We start from the raw sequence: 17,384 nt of genomic DNA, 5'->3' as shown, positions 1-17,384 counted from the left end.
CATGCCCCCAAAAAGAAACCTAACTTTTAATTCTACCATATAGGGCTAAGGTCCAATTAGAACCTTCCTTATAAAGTTCCAGTCATTCTAAAAATGGGAACACCTTGTGTCTCTGTGTAGTTGACAGTTGAGTTATTTGGATTCTGAGGCCTCTCAAGATTGTCAAAGAAGAAATAGAATGTTCCATTATAGACAAGTTGTTTGGGGATCTTTTCCTACTGGAGTAGTGGAGGGCTCTCATTCTCAATTTCAAAGGTAATATTCCGCAAAAGTTGCAATAGGAATCTACGTTGATATATGACAATAATATTCTGGTTATTTGAAAACGATATGGAATAAAGCCCCACTATAAAATACGTCTTGTTTTGCTCACAAATCCCTCTTCCCTATGATTGGTAATCATGGAGGATATTTTTTTTATGTGTAGAGTAAAGGGAAATGCATTTTCGTTGAAAAGATATCTAGTGGCTGAATCATATGGGAAAGAGGAATAGCAGCTTCTTTTCTCTCTTTTTTCATTTTTTTGGGTGATGTAAAGGTTTCAAACGATAAGGAGATAGATGCATTAGGCCCTGTGAACATATTGCTGAATTGTGTAAGATGACTCATGTAAGTAAACCTGTTAGCAACATATATAATCTATATTAGGCCTGCGACACATCCCGCCAAATAAGACTCGAACCAAGAATCTCTGCTTGTTCTAATATCATGTTGGTTTGTGTGAATCACCTAATTAAACGGTTAGAGATTGGATAATTTGTTTATTTAAAGTTTGCACACACATTTGACGTATATGCTTCCACCAGATTGGGCATCAATTAAAAATTATCATCTCATCTCATATAATTTCTTGGATAATTTCTTCACTAGCTATTCATTAACTACACTTCCTTCCAAAGTTACTCTTATTTTTCCGTATTAGTTTTTTCAGTCTCATGTTTAAAAGGGGAAATTAAACCAGACTTTTAATTCTGCCATATAGGGAAAAGGTCATGTTAATTAGGACCAGTTTTGTGAAGTATCTATCATTCTGAAAACGAAATACTTTCATTGTCTCTGTGGTTGAGTGTTTGCTTTCTGAAAGCTTCTCAGAATTATCAAAAAGGCGTAGATTATCCCCTTTTAGACAACTTGCTTCGAGATTCTTTAATACTGGAGTGGAGGGTCCTTATTCTCAAATTTATAGTGGCTAATATTCTGGAAAACTTGCGGCAGGAATCTATGTAGATATACAGCAAAAACAGTCTGAACATAGGAAATTCAGGTTCCGCCCACACTTTTCTCCCTAAAACCCATGTTCTTTGGCTAACTAGTCCTCTTTCCAACGATTGCTAATCATTGAGAATCTCTTTTACTAACGGTAGTGTCCGCACCAACTTGCGCACAACATCTACTACCTCCCAGTAGTACATGTATTGGATAACCCTGCCTCAAAGATTATGGAACTGTGAAGTCAAAGTTTGTCATGTTGCCAAAAGTATTTATGAACAGAAAAAGTCAAGGTTCTTTTTTCTCTTGAAATTCCTTGCTAGACTCAGGTGTAAAATACCAATGTTTCTACCATACACAACCTAAATTCAGGAGGACAGTCTGCCTCATTCTTTTGTCCTCCGCTTAGTCTAATTCGAGATATTTTTCTTTGTCAAAATGATTTATGTTTTGAAGCCTTTCAACTGGAGCTTTTTTTCAATCGTCTGCTCGGATATCAGGTGGGAATTATCTTTCCTAGACAACTTTGGTGACTTCTCAGAAGTGAAAATAGGTAAACCTTTTAAACTTGTCGAGAGTGGGTTGCTCTAGTGGTGAGCACCCTCCACTTCCAACCAAGAGGTTGTGAGTTCGAGTCACCCCAAGAGCAAGGTGGAGAGTTCTTAGAAGGCGGGAGGAGCCGAGGGTCTATCGGAAACACTACACTCCTCAGACCCCACTAGTGGGATTATACTGGGTTGTTGTTGTTGTTGTTTTAAACTTGTCCAGTCATGTTCCAGTAAAAGCTCAAGTACGCAAAAGATGGATGGAATCTGTGTCTTTTGGATAAAGGGAAAAGTTTTTGTTCAAAACATCTTTAGTGGCAAGGACGGCTCCATATTGAACGCAAAGGAAATGCACCAACTATCTTCATCTCAAGTTATGTACGTAATATTTGACATTTTTGTTTTATGACAAGAATCAGGATCCTTGATGTTTACAGTGCAAAGTGAGGTCACAAATGATATATAGCTACTGATAACGCTTTGTTCAAGTGATATATTTGAAGCTTAAAATATTGGAAATTGTTGCTTACGTCGAATTGATAAAACATGTATTAGCCTTCACTTGTTGGTTATTTTCTAACAAATCATTTCAAAGCTAGTATGGTCTTTGCCTGATCGAATGCACACTACTTCTGATTTGACGAATTCTTCATAAAACAATTGTGTGAATCACCACAGCTAATGCTGCCTGCAACACAAGAACTGTTATTGGATAATTTCTTCATTATCTATTCATTAACTACACTTCCTTCCAAAGTTACCTGATTTTTCCGTATTACTTTTTTCACTCTCATGTTTAAAAGGGGAAACCAGACTTTTAATTCTGCTATAGAGGGAAAAGGTCCTGTTAATTAGGACCAGTTTTGTGAAGTATCTATCATTCTGAAAATGAAATACTTTCATTGTCTCTTTGGTTGAGTGTTTGCTTTCTGAAAGCCACTCAGAATTATCAAAAAGGGTAGATTATCCCCTTCAGACAACTTGCTTCGAGATATTCTTTAATATTGGAGTGGAGGGCCCTTATTCTCAAATTTATAGGTAATATTCTGGAAACTTGCAGCAGGAATCTATGTAGATATACAGCAAAAACGGTCTGATACGTAAGAACATAGGAAATTCAGGTTCCAGCCCTATATTTCTCCCTAAAACCCATGTTCTTTGGCTCACTAGTCCTTTTTCCAATGATTGGTAATCATTGAGAATCTCTTTTACTAACGGGACCAGCTTGTGCAAACCTCGATTATTTCATGGAGACCCACGCGAAGCCAGAAAATTCAATACGGGTGTTCAAAGTCTATTTTTTAATCAATAACAAGTAATATTTTATATTTTTCGACAAAGGGTATTCAGTTGACCACCCTTAGCCATACATAGCTTCGTCCCTGCCTCCCAGTAGTACATGTATTGGATAACCCCTGCGGCAAAGATTATAGAACTGTGAAGTCAAAGGTTGTCATGTTGCCAAAAGTATTTATGAACAGAAAAAGTTAAGGTCCTTTTTTCTCTTGAAATTCCTTGCTAAACTTCAACCATACACAACCTAAATTCAGGAGGACAGTCTGCATAATTTTTTTTGTCCTCCATTTAGTCAAATTTGAGATTTTTCTTTTCAAAAGGATTTATGTTTTGAAGCCTTTCAATTAGAGCTTTTTTCAATCATCTGTTCGAATATCAGGCAAGAATTTATCTTGCCTAGACAACTTTTGACTTCTCAAAAGTCAAAAGAGGTAAACCTTTTAAAACTTGCCCTGTCATGTTCCAGTGAAAGCGCAAGTACACAAAAGATGGATCGAATCTGTCTTTGAATAAAGGGGAAAATACTTGTTCAAAAGATCTTTAATGGAAAGGACGGCTCCATGTTGAACGCAAAGGAAATGCACCATCTTCATCTCGAGTTATGTACATAATATTTGACATTTTTAAAAAAAGTATAGTAGTATATATTAATACTAAGTCTGGGTCCATATCACGAAAAGCTGTGGAACAGTGATTTAAAATCCTGAATTACGCTTGTCTAACATGGGCAACCCCCACACAAGTGTGAGGCACAAAGTAAAATCTTGGCACCAGTTCACGCATGGTAACAACTGATGAAATTCCCATATGTAGTACAATTATGACGAAGATCAGAGACACTCTAAATGTTTCGGCAAAAGGAGTAAAACATAATTGCATAACAAAAAAGTCCAACCAGAAAATATGGTCCACTCCCAAAGGAAACCTCAATATTCTAACAAGAAACTTTTGCATATGGAAGGAATAACATCCAAAGGAGAACATAACGTCATCATATATCCATTGGTGCAGCACCTTCATCAGTAGGGGCGCCTGCTTCAGGTACTGCTGATTCGGCGTCAGCAGCTGCATCTGTGCTTGCAGCAGGAGCTTCTTCACCAGCTAACTCAAATTCAGTGATCAATCCTTGGATAGTATCTTTATCCAACATATGGAAAGGCTCTCCTATTCCTACCACAGCAACCGTACAGTTCGTGCTTGTCAGCTTTTCTCCTTGCAGTGTCTCCCTCAATGCAAAAAGTGCATCCTTAAGCAGACTTCCTCGTGAAGAATCCGTGAAATTCTCAAACCTACGCTCCAAGTATGTTTTTGCAGCTTGCGAACGAGATCCAATGGCAAAAGCTTGATATTCAAAGTAGTTACCACTAGGGCAATTGTAATAGAGGTGAGCGCCAGATTCATCCAGCCCACCTACAAGCAGGCCAACACCATAAGGTCGTTTCCAGGATCGCTGGGTACAAACCTGCCACCAAAAAGATGTCAAGAGATTGTAGACAGAAAAGAAGCATCAGCCTTTTGAAATCAGACAGTTAAGTAGGCAACATATGCATGTCAATTTATAATCTAACAAAGAGAAGACAAATTATTGGTACTAGATGTCCTAACTCTAATTTCAAAACGAGTTCAATTCCGTAAAGGTGTTCACTTAACACAAATATCAGAAAATTCTTATAATACAAAGGACAATTTGCTGTTATTGAGGAGGCAACGGATGAAATTTCCTTTAACTGCTGTTTTGGCATCGAATGCACTACAGCAGCTCTTTTATTCCCCCTTCTTGTTTAAATTTGTTTTTTTGTGGGGAGGAGGATAAGAACTTAATAGCTCCTCTAGGGTGCTATGCTGATTGATACAACAACAACATACCCAGTATTATCCCACACCGTGGGGTCTGGGGAGGGTAGTGTGTACGCAGACCTTACCCCTACCTTGTGAGGATAGAGAGGTTATTTCCAATAGACCCTCGGCTCAGGCAAACAGAAGCACCACATTAATGAAAATATAGACAAGAACGGACAGTACCAAAAAGCCATATAAAAGCAAAAAAAAAAACAAAAAAATAGTAAGGTGATCAACAATGAAGGAAACAATGGTTAGTCATAAAAACCTACTACCAACAGAAAGCGAGACTGCGTGCCAATACTGCTGTTATGAACACTATAGACTACCTACTCTACTATCCTAATCCTCGACCTCCATACCTTCCTATCAAGGGTCATGTCCTCGGTCAGCTGAAGTTGCGCCATGTCTTGCCTAATCACCTCTCCCCACCTCTTCTTTAGCCTACCTCTACCTCTCCGTAAGCCCTCCAATGTTAACCTCTCACACCTCCTCATCGGGGCGTATGTGCTCCTCCTTCTCACATGACCAAACCACCTAAGTCGCGCTTCCCGCATCTTGTCCTCAATAGAGGCCACACCCACCTTGTCGCGAATAACCTCATTTCTGATCCTATCTAATCTGGTATGCCCGCACATCCATCTCAACATCCTCATCCCTGCTACCTTCATCTTCTGGACAAGAGCGATCTTGACTGGCCAACATTCAGCCTCATACAACATCGTTGGTCTGACCACTTTGTAGAGAACTTACCCATAAGTTTCGGTGGCACCTTCTTGTCACAGAAAACACCGGAAACGAGTCTCCATTTCACCCATCCCATCCCAATATGATGTGTGACATCTTCGTCAATCTCCCCATCCCCCTGAATAATAGGCCCAAGGTACTTAAAACTTCCTTTCCTAGGGATGAGTCCAGCCTCACCTCCCCTTCCCCTCTTTGAGTCTCACCATTGAACTTATACTCCAAGTATTCTGTCTTGGTCCTGCTCAACTTGAAACCTTTAGATTCCAAGGTCTGCCCATACCTCTAATTGCGCGTTGACACCGTCTCGCATCTCATCAATCAATACAATATCATCTGCAAATAGCATGCACCACGACACCTCCCCTTAGATGTGGCGCGTCAGTACGTCCATCGTCAAAGCAAACAAAAAAGAGCTGAGTGCCGACCCCTGATGCAACCCCATCATAACTGGGAAATGGTCCGAGTCCCCACCCACTGTCCTCACTCGGGTCTTTACTCCATCATACATGTCCTTAATCAACCTAATGTAGGCAACAGGTACACCTCTAGCCTGCAAACATCTCCACAAAACCTCCCTCGAAACTTTATCGTACGCCTTTTCTAAGTCGATGAACACCATATGCAAGTCCTTCCTCTCCCTATACTGCTCTATCAATCTCCTAACAAGGTGGATGGCTTCTGTTGTCGAACGTCCCAGCATAAACCCAAACTGATTCTCGGAAATAGACACACTCCTCCTCACCCTTAGCTCTACCACTATCTCCCAAACTTTCATAGCAAAGTGACGTCAATTGTATGGAATATTGGAATGTGATGCTGAACATTTTATAATAGGCTTTTGGGTTTAGAAGCAAAGGAGTAAAAAAGGAACAACACCAGGGGATGGAATGTTATCCCCAGTTGTAGACTAGATGGAGGGAGAGGAACTCAGGAACTTTGGGCAAAGAAAAACCATTATCCAAATTGTAAATGACTCGTTATTGAAATGCAAATAACTGTTGTGCTTTTCGTTTATTCTAGTTGCACTCAAGGTGCATAATTGTATGGCACTGTATGGCATTTGTAAAGAATTGTATATCTCCTTGTATATGGGAACAACCCCCCCCCCCCCAACTTTTTTTTTTAGAAGAACATATCAGCAAAGAACCATTTACTTAATGTACTAGTCTTCCCCTTGAACCAGTCTTGAACTCTTGAGCTAGTGGAAGACTTTGAAGCCAATAAGCATTAAATCAACCACAACCACCAAACTCAAGGAAGACTAGTCATTTACTTAATGTAGTACTAAAGTTCAAATGATGAAGTTGCAGTAGCCATGTCAATAAAAAGTTTTAGATCAATATCCACTACGACATAAGAAAGAATCCAAAAGTAATACTTGTGTTTCATTCATGACCTAGGGCTTTGGCAGACCTTAGGCACGTGCCACTGCCAGGATATCTACCAACCACATCCAGGTATCAGTTGAACCCAAAGTAGCTCTTTGGTTGACCAACTTTCTTCTGTGGAAAGAACTTCTCCAAAATACTGTTCCTTTTCCACAAAAGACACATTTGAACTTCTCTTAATATACTAAATGTAATCAAACCTCCAATTGGTAAATTGATGCTACTACAAATGATTACCAAATATTATCAAACCTCCACTTGGTAACTTTAATGTAACTTACTCCAAGTTACTGAACAGAATAGCGTGATTATAATGGACTTACACATGCAAGGCACATCATCAATGACTTAACGGAAAGGGTTACATGAAGTGCCTTGAGTTTCCAACACTTGTAAAGACACACTCTCAAGCTTTAATAGTTATGGGAATACCCCTTATGCACTTTGTCTAAAAATATATTATTACAAATGTCCTACTAAACACTGACAGGCTAAATATTAGTTTGTGTTTTTCTTTTATTATGCATGTCTATACGCCCTTACTCCTATATCAGTTCGAAATTTGAGAGGGTTTTCTGAAAATTTCAGATCCTCAGTAAAATGTGAAATAATTCTAAAGAAGCCAGCTTGCATCACAATCACCAATGTATTCAGAGAAACAAGGCTCATCTTCACATATATATTCAGAGAAACAAAGTCGAACATTCTTACACAAATGAAATGTAATGATATGAGTTTGCGAGAAAAGAAATTGAGTAAAAGTCGAGGTGTGAGGCTATGATAAATTGTTGTGACCCTACAACAAAACACTGAAGGGTGCAGTTGAAAGTCCAAATCCTCTAAACGAGAAAATAAGGATTTCCTTTACCTGTTCATTACACCATCTAATAGGTGTAAAACTTATGGAGAGGACCAACAAGAAAGCACTTATTTGAAAGACAGTTCAAACAGAGTTCAGGCTTTTAAGCAACAAATAGCAATATTTGTATTGAAACTCAATGGATTAATGCTCAACATCACCCCAGAATAGGGTTCATCTGAAAAGAAGAATTTATTTTTGAAAAAGCAGCAATTTAGAGTATGTACAACAGTAAGTGGTAAGAAATAAGCAAACGGCCGAGAAAAGGCGTAGACCTCAGGGATTTTAGTTTCAGATTCCAGCTGAAAAAAATGCATTTCATTTTACTCAATACAAATCTATGGATGGAGAAACCAAATCGAACATCCAAACTAAAACCTCAACCCCTCAATTTCCACAAGACAAATACAAAAACTCACTTCATCAACAAACAACAAACACACACACACACACACAACATTATAACAAAAACAATTCTAAGTATAAATTAGGGTTTGATAAAATATTTTCGTACCTGAGCTTTATCAGCGAGCTGTACAACAAGTCGACCAACTGGCAACGGCGATTCATAAGAATAACTGTAATTAATACACTCCGAACGCATATATCGAGAAAGTACACGGCCGTCGGCGGTGAGTCCGGCGATGGCAACACCGATATGGTCATCAACTTTAAAGATCTTCTTCTGGTGAGATGAAAGCTCAGAATTAGCCTTGTTGACGCACGCGAGAATCACGTGCGTCTTCGATCGAAGTCCTATTGCTGCTGATCCTTGTTTTACTGCTTCCATTGCATACTCTACTTGAAATAGCCTTCCCGCCGGCGACCATGTTGTTACGTCGGTGTCGTACTGGTTCCTGAACATCTTCACGCGCTGACAATGTTGAGTGATTCACACTCTACCCTCTGAAATGGTTTACTTTGTGCTTATGGATTTTGGTTTTCTTTCTGTTCAAGGCAAAGTGTGTGAAGAAAGAGGTTATCGCTGCTACTCACTCTTTCTTCACTGTCAGTTAAAGTAGCTCAGTTTTGGGCCGAAACAGTTACGGCCCAGTCTATTAAGATATTAGCATAACACAAGGTAGCCACTTTTATGGCTGCTGTTTAAAATATAGCCAGAATTTGCAAAATGTGTAGATTTTAATCTCTATGTTGCTGCGCTTATTCTCAGTTTTATTATTTGCGCTGGTGTTTTTTCAGTCCACCTAGGTTGAAGTGATGATTAAAAAAACGCCATGAATTCCAAGTTAAGAGTGTGAGTTCAAAAGGTAAATATCTAACTCCATCTACACTTGCTTTTCATATATACACATACAAGTTTGGAGTTAAAAGAAGTTGTTTCTATGGAACCCGAAACTATACTACAAGTGGTTATAAGTGTAATTCTAGTATCACAAGTTCGAATCTCTCCAAGTTGAGTCTTTCCTACTTGCTGCAACCGTGCAAAAAGGTAGTACTGAAGGGGATGTGGTAATTATTCAGCAAAAAGACATTTGTGAAGAGGTTTTTTGCCTTCTCGAAGTGAATAATCATTTTCTATAATTGCACAACTCTACCGATCTGTTTGAGTTTACTACATGCATATTAGTTCACGGAATCAAACATCATGAGTTGGGAGAATGGTGTATTGAGATGAAAATAACTGTTGCAAAATTCTGAAAACAACCAGTAACATGATTATCTGGTACTCTTTTAGCTGCATGAGCAAGTGCCAAAAGATACCAACCTAGGATATCTTAGCGACTAGAGTCGTGAACATGCAACCCAGAAAAAGTCACAAGACTCATTTTGATGTAAACAGAATGCACAAAAATACCATCTTTATCTATGTGATAATGTTGGATCACGTTATGTCTCTTTGCTAAATGAACCGCAAGCCTCATGGAATAAGTTAAACTTGGAAGAGTGGTAAACACTAAATTATGATATTGGCAGTTCTTTGGCATGAGCAGGTGCTCCGTTCCGATCTCTGCTATATCAAAAATCACAACTTAGAAAGGAAGGATGAGAAAAGCTCCAACTACTCCTTAATTTTATCATGTATAGACATGACCGATTGGCAATCTAACAAGGACAAAAAGTAAAAGAATGCTTTTGAAAATCAGGACGAAATGAGAAAGACCATCTCCCTAATTCAAGAGATCCAGAGCGTTGGTTTGTTGGGTCTGAAATGGCAATGTCACAAGATGCAAAGAGTATCTTGGAACATCCATTCTAACAGTTAAGACATGGTATTAACCAATGCAACCAATGCCTTGGAACCCACCTTGGGACCATATTTCCTGTGGGGACTTGTTTCCATATAAAATAACAATATCGTAACATGGCAAAGAAAATATTTCAGCATGAATCCTAAACACCTTGAGCTATATGCACAGAGATAGTCTCTAAGTTCTAAAAATGCTCCAAATAAAAATATGGTTCAAGGAGAACAGAGTAAGGATTTACTTTTTGGTCCTAACAAGGCTCTTCGTTAGGTCAAAAAGAGGGCATTTACAAACCAAGAACATGAAGCATAATTGCATTTTGCGCATGCATCCGGTTCTCAGCTTGGGGGAATACAATGGAGTTTGGTGCTTCAATCACGCCATCAGTAACTTCAACTCCTCTTTCCGCTGGCAAACAATGCATGAAATACGCTTTTTTTCCAGCTAGTTTCATCAGTTCTTCATCCACCTGTAGAGAAATAATAAGACATAATGTCAAGCATGTGCTGCAGCGTTGGTGTGGCATCGATAAATGCTTCTGAATATAGGGGAGTACAAGTTTATTTTGACAAGTTAGGCAGAGTTCAACTTTGTTTTGATAATATAAAACAACGGATTGAGATTATTGTTTGCTTTTGATTCTTCTCAAGTTGTCTATCAGAACTAGAGAGGGTATCACACTAACCCGAAAACAGGAAATATAGCCATCTTAAACAATTTCTTAGAATTGGCAACAATTGCAGAACTTAATTTACTATGAAGCAAGCCACAGTAAAATATCAGAGTGAGATGCTTTTCAACTATCTATTACCCGAGTATCACTTGCTAGCAAACCCTCTCTTAATTATATGTTGCAACCTTGCTTTTTCATATTAAAAGAAATATGATTCAGGTCTCTACCTTTCCACTAATATGAAAGTCTAATCGTACACAAAGAAGTTGATGCACAAGCAGTGCCTACACAGTGAGCACCGCCCCATTAAAGTTCCAGAAAGTTCGGATAACTCCCCAACCACCCCAACAATAAAGGATAAACTGGCTCCTAGAAACCTGGATCCCAGTGGCCAGAAATGTTAAATAGAAGACCATTTGGAGCAGTTCATTAACTCCCCGCATAATATTTTCATAAACCCTCAATAAAGTCAACCTTGCTACAATAGCTTGATAGTGATAGCAAGACGTATTTTTTGAAACCTCCTAAATTGCCAATGTATTGAGCTCTCTGCCAAGTTATTTCGTGTTAGGTTGAAATAGGTATTTAATTCTCCTACTTGTACAAGCTGACTAGATCATAAGAGCCATTTCTCATGCTCCTACCTGGAATCCTTGAAAGACTTGAAGGCGATGTGCAGCTTCTTCCTTTTGTCCCATGCTGGCCCAGACATCTGCATAGACAACATCAGCGCCTCTAACGGCTTCCTTTGGATCATTAGTTATCTCAATTTTGCTGACTCCAGCCTGTCGTGCTTTCTCAACTGTTTCCTGATCAGGTTCAAAACCTTTGGGGCAGGCACAAACAAAGTGAAAAGGAATCACTGACGCCAATAGCAGCCAGGAATGCACTATGTTATTTCCATCTCCAACATAGACGACCTGGAATATGCAGCCACCACTAGGTTATTGAAATCGAATTACCAATACACAAAACATGTTTGAGATTATTTAAAAGAAATCTGAGATGTTTTGAGGTGTTTCAATTCCACATCCACCCTCAAGGTTAGATGTTTAATGAATCCCTTTTGTTGGTAAGAACAATGTAGACAATATAGATCACTTTTTGGATTTTCTATGCTCATTGTGTTCTATTTAGAAGTGGAAGGTGAGACTATATAAAGGGGTTGTAATGCCTCTTGATTGAGATGTACTCTTTTTGCATCTTCTGGGTGCATATAAATAAAACGTAATTGCTTCATCAAGAAAACTAAAAAAAAAAAAACTAACCTTAGTTCCTTCCAGCTGACCGACATGTTCGACCATTGTAAGGGCATCAGCCATAATTTGACAAGGATGGTTATAGTCTGTGAGGCCATTGATCACAGGCACAGTTGCATATTTAGCTAGATCAAGAATGTCCTACAAAACACATGAAATACAATTGATACCAATATTTGATTTGCAGTGGGAATGAAAGAAAGGGGGGAGATTTTCCTAAACTCAGTGAACAGATAACTTGGTCTACATTTCTATTTAAGCAATGCCTAAAGAATATTTAGACATGAACTGCTATCCACTCAATTAACTTTCTGAGAAAAGCACAGCAACATCATCAAATTGCCATATCTGTAAGCTGCAGTAATAAAACTAGGTTCAAGAGCATCTTGATGGTTTGCGTCATTGTTTCTAGAGAAAAAGGAACAAAGAAAAGAAAAGACAGTTTATGTCTGTGGAGCCAAATGCCATCAGAGATTTAATCATAACAACAAATGTAGGGCCATCAAATATAAATGGGTCTTCTATGTACGCCATCCCCTACCTCCTCCTAACTGCCCCCGGGGAAAATGAAGAAAATATTTCTTTCAACTATTATATGGAGTTGCCAAGAGCGGCTTTAAATGAAGATGCAAAAATGCAGACTTGATAGCTGTAACGCTACAACAAATATATCTGTTATGCAATGCTTCTTATAAGCCTTAATTCTAACCAAGCACCAGGAAAAAGTCACAACAGAAAACTCACCAGCATACCTGATGAGCAAAAACTCTCGCCATAATGATGTCATTATAGCGAGAAAGAACACGAGCAACATCACGAGTTTCTTCCCGTTTACCCATCTGTATGTCATCTGGTCCCAAATATATCGCATGGCCTCCAAGCAAGAAAAACCCTGTCTCGAAAGAAACCCGTGTCCTCATGGAAGGCTTAGCAAAAATCATTGCCATAGTTTTACCCGTGAATGGGAGATACGTCCTCTCTCCTGATTTTAGCAACTCTTTAACCTCTCTAGCTCTATCCAAGATGTTCAAAATAGTGGCTTTGTCAAAATCACTGATGTGTAGAAAGTCCTTCTGATTGGCAGTTGCTGGAATAGAAAACTTAAGAAGACATGTTAAAAATATCCATCTTCAACAGACTATGATAAGAACTTGTACTTAACACATGATTAGTGAGCATGTTCAGATCACATCTACCCCATCATTAAATCATCAGCAGACATGCTCTTTTAACAAATTTGCATTTTTCCTATGAGAAGCTTTATATCACTTTTCTTAGCATTCATGTTCTAAAAATTGTAGAAAATTACATGTTGGTTCTTCAAATTCATATGTTACTTACACTTTATCCTTGTCAAACCAATCTGTTTTATAAACCTCAAGTTTTTTAAATACTGGCAGATAACTCCTCATAAACTGGCCAATCAGCCACATTTACAATAGACAATACAAATGTCCATGTAGCAAAATATGTCTTTTCTTAACCAAATCAGTAATAACAAATTTTTAATTACTCACTCCACGACAGGAAGACAGTTAAAACCTATGTTGCTCGGACTCTTCAAAAATGTTACCGTACCCGTGTCGGATCCTTTAAAAATGCACTAAATTTGGAGGATCCGACACGCACCCAACAACATTATTGAAGAGTTCGAGTAGCATAGGTTAAAACTAGAATATGTCAACAATTTTAAACAAAACATGCCTGGTGTTTAGCGATTATTTCAACTCCAATACTAATTACTATGAAGCAACTGTAAATACCAAAAAGGTGAAAAGGCAGACGAACTAACTAAGCGTGAGTTTGGTACAAATTAAAATGCCTCCATGGAATTATCTTATAATATGTTTTATTTTGGGAAATAGATTATTGTTTGGACATTTTGTAGTGTTTGACTGGCTATAAAAGACTAAAACTAGGCGGGTAATCTTACGGTGCAGAGGTAGCATATGACGATAATGTTCCGGTCATCATTCAGAGTATTAAAGATAAATACCAATGTCTATATGTTGGTTGGAGCGAGTGATGTGGCATATGAGTTGGGATGCCTTTAAAGGAAAAACAACTTATGTACACAAGTAACACAAGTCATTTTTCACTCTTTTGGCGGAGAATATTTTCCTTGGAGAAAACATTTTCAAAAACTCAATGTAACCAAACTCGTGAAATTGATTTAATCAACAAAAATTATTAGCGAGGAATTTATTTTGCATCTACCAAAAACACACCCAATAAGAAATGAAGTAGAAAGCATACAAGCTCAATCAGGTTAATCATCCAATGTGCATGATAAAATTCGACTTCCTAGACAATATATGAGGACAAGCAACAATATCCCTCTTAGACAAAGTTCCACCAGAACATGAGTTTTCGACAAGTAAATTAAATAGAGTATGATTTAAGCTATACACACTAACAGTGTAAAGATTTTTTACACTACCAATGTAATCTAACCTATGACAGTAGGTTACTTACTATTTTTACCAGGATACCTATTACTGCCAGGGGCGATACACGTGGTTTCAAGAGGTGTCACGTGGCACTGCTTCAAGGGAAAAAAGTCACTAAATATATGTATAAATGAAAAATTAAAAGAGAAATAACAGATAATTTCCATTACAGTTACACCACTTGAACAAGTGAGGTGCTCTAGTCTGTTGTTAACACAGTTCTTTATGCTAATGTGAGTCCTGAGTTCGATTCTCTACATATGCTTAGTCTAGGCATTTTTCTTACCTTTTTATTATAAATAATTTCTTAATAATATTCTAAAGGTCTTACACACCAAATGTTTCCCCGAGTGTGTCGAAGACAAAGCTTATCACTGAGTTTGGTGTTATAGTTAAAAAAAAAAAATCATTTGTTAGCTTTTTTAAGTGACACCGCTTACACAAAATACTCAGTACGCCACTGATTACTGCCTATCATAGAGATTTACAGGTAATTGCCTAATACATGACTTGATTGTGTAAATATACATCACAGAACTTAACTCAATTAAGTCAATGCAAAAGTATCCCTAAAATTGAAATGAAATGTTCTGCGTGTGACTACACGTTCCAAGTTTTAAAAAAAGCCCCGCATTAAAAAATGAATGAAATAAACAATTTCAACGGCAAAAACTTCAAATTAAACACAAACATTTAAAAATTCGAGGAAATGGAGCGGACCATTTGCAATGACGGAGGAAGGAAATGTAGCTGACGAGCTGATTTGGCATGAGATGCGTTGACGAGTAGCCGGAAATGTGACCGGAGAAGGCGCGATTACGCCGGAGAAGTGCGACGATTGCTTGCCGGAGTGAGAGAGAGTAGAGACGGAGGAGAAGGAAGAGAGGGTTTCCGGTGACCGGAGAGAGGGTAGCTGAGAAAAAATGGCCGCCATCGTTTTGCTGAGTAAAACAGAGAGTAATTTGGTAAGTTTGGTGTAGCAGTGTTTGTTAATGACAATATTAAACCCTGCTCAAGCCTAGATTTTTTAGCTACGTCAAGGGAAAGAATTTGAACATTTATGTTTGAAACTTGTAATTTAAAATAAATTATAGTATAAATTTATATAATTATAAATTATTTTATAAAGAAAAATAAAAAAATTTAAAATTAAATTATTTTTAAAAATAAAAAGCATTGTTATCTCTTAAATCGAAAATCTAATATGAGATAGCTTCAATTTGTACTTCCGTAACAATCAAAGCAGAAAAAGAGGAGCAAAGAAGAGAGCGATACCAAAAGTAATTCCCAAAATAAGATAAGATAAAAACTTACCAAAGAATGTTCCAAACAAGATAGGATCACTATGAAAGAGAGTGACGCTTACCACTAAAAACTATTCTCACTTATCAACTTTAGGAACTTGACATCAACCGCTAGTTGTTTTCTTTAATTAAAAATAAAAGAAGAAACATTAGAGCTAAGGTTAAAGTATTTCTAAAGGAAAAAAATCATACCTTCTCTTATTTTATTTTGTTTTCATTGTTTTTAGACATTTTGCAACCAAAGAAAAGTTCGGTTAAACATTCTTCTGATTTGCGACAAGACTTATTAATTTTTTGGAAGAAGTTAGTCGAAACAATTCTTATCAATTTAATTATCCAAGTCATTCAATGAACCGATAGATTGGAAAAATAAGGCAATCAATCGTATAAAAAAGAAATGCGAAGTAAAAAAATACAAGATATTCTGCAAATATTCACAGTTCCATTTAAAGATTCGAATGTGATTTCGAATATGTGCAAAGTGCTTTTTTTTTATTTGGCTCCCTGTTATTTTTACCGGGGACACTTGGTACTTATATTTCATTTGACACTCATTAATTAGTTAATCCCTAACGAAGATACAACAATGTTGCAAAACTGATAGAAAACGTGAATCAGAAAATCCATCGCAATACACCGGCGGTTTTTTCTTGTGTGGTAGAGTTAACTTTACCACATAAAAAAGTTTAAGTTCAATATGTTAGTATATCCTAGTTAACTAAACGTGGGGATTTAATGTAGAGAACTTAGCTAGACATGCCCTAGGGAGATTCTTTGGAGTTGCCTAGAGGTAAAAGATGTTTCGGTAGCATACATTAAGGTTATTAAGGACATGTATGATGGAGCTAAGACTCGGGCCAGGATAGTGGGAGGAATCGGAGCATTTTCTGGTTCTTATGGGGTTACACCAAGGATATGTGCTCGGCCTGTTCTAATTTGCCCTGCGATGGATATTTACCCGTAAAACAATATAGTTGAATTTGTAACGTGGTTTATAGACAAGCGAATCGATTTGACCCAAAAAATGATAAAGAAATAGAACTAAATTTAAGATTGAACGACTCAAATTAAAGAAGATAACAAGCCTGATTCCGAACTCAGCGTTTCCGAGAGCATAAGAGAAAATAATGATAAAGCAATGAAAAGGCTATTAGATTGAGAACATAATAGTAAAATATAGCTTTTGTGTGCAGAATATTTCATGTCCTATAATGGCTGTTAACCCCACTATGTATAGCTCTACCTAGGGAAACAAGATACTAGGATCAAACTCTCCTTAAATGAGAATAAAAGTGTCATTGATGAATATGTAACGGCAGGCCTTGAACGCAAATATTCTCTGTAACGGTTGCTCATTTAACGCTAGCAAATATTCCCTCATTGAATGTTGTCCGATGGAAAATCTTTGAACTTCTACCGCTGACTACGTTCCATTCAGAATCCATCCGGTATCGGTCACACGCGTCGCATTAGGTACTAATTGTTTATCGACTCGTCCTTTGTCTATCTTTGGTTCCACGTATCATCTTACCATTCGACCACCTGTTATCAACCAATTTTATCCCATAACATATAGTCTCCCTACTTTTCAGTGACGCAACTTAGTAT

General features: G+C 37.7%; 2 protein-coding genes across 2 annotated transcripts; both read right to left on the bottom strand.

Annotated features, from left to right (window-relative positions):
• Positions 1–3,810: 3,810 nt before the first annotated feature.
• Positions 3,811–8,889, bottom strand: LOC107799726 (proteasome subunit alpha type-1-A-like). The gene is made up of 2 exons (XM_016622865.2): positions 8,398–8,889; positions 3,811–4,512 (listed from the first exon to the last, which is right to left on the bottom strand). Exons 1-2 carry the CDS (start codon positions 8,746–8,748, stop codon positions 4,042–4,044), a joined length of 822 nt encoding a protein of 273 aa, XP_016478351.1. The 5' UTR covers positions 8,749–8,889; the 3' UTR covers positions 3,811–4,041.
• A 1,272-nt stretch (positions 8,890–10,161) lies between these two features.
• LOC107799727 (ornithine transcarbamylase, chloroplastic) lies at positions 10,162–15,750 on the bottom strand. The gene is made up of 5 exons (XM_016622867.2): positions 15,193–15,750; positions 12,775–13,109; positions 12,032–12,163; positions 11,408–11,683; positions 10,162–10,559 (listed from the first exon to the last, which is right to left on the bottom strand). The coding sequence occupies exons 1-5, from the start codon at positions 15,404–15,406 to the stop codon at positions 10,377–10,379; spliced, it is 1,140 nt and encodes a 379-aa protein (XP_016478353.1). The 5' UTR covers positions 15,407–15,750; the 3' UTR covers positions 10,162–10,376.
• Between the last annotated feature and the right edge of the window lie 1,634 nt (positions 15,751–17,384).

Source organism: Nicotiana tabacum, chromosome 15 (assembly GCF_000715075.1).
Source record: "Nicotiana tabacum cultivar K326 chromosome 15, ASM71507v2, whole genome shotgun sequence".
NCBI lineage: Eukaryota > Viridiplantae > Streptophyta > Magnoliopsida > Solanales > Solanaceae > Nicotiana > Nicotiana tabacum.
This window is presented reverse-complemented; position numbering and strand designations above follow the sequence as displayed.

Bases quoted from the DNA above. Each gene is read 5' to 3' on its own strand.
- LOC107799726 (XM_016622865.2), bottom strand. From the start codon at position 8,748: ATGTTCAGGAACCAGTACGACACCGACGTAACAACATGGTCGCCGGCG. The intron at 4,513-8,397 runs GTACGAAAATAT...TTTTGGTGGCAG, and splicing joins AGCTCGCTGATAAAGCTCAG to GTTTGTACCCAGCGATCCTG.
- LOC107799727 (XM_016622867.2), bottom strand. From the start codon at position 15,406: ATGGCGGCCATTTTTTCTCAGCTACCCTCTCTCCGGTCACCGGAAACC. The intron at 12,164-12,774 runs GTATGCTGGTGA...TGTGTTTTGTAG, and splicing joins CGAGAGTTTTTGCTCATCAG to GACATTCTTGATCTAGCTAA. The intron at 11,684-12,031 runs GTTAGTTTTTTT...TGCATATTCCAG, and splicing joins GTCAGCTGGAAGGAACTAAG to GTCGTCTATGTTGGAGATGG.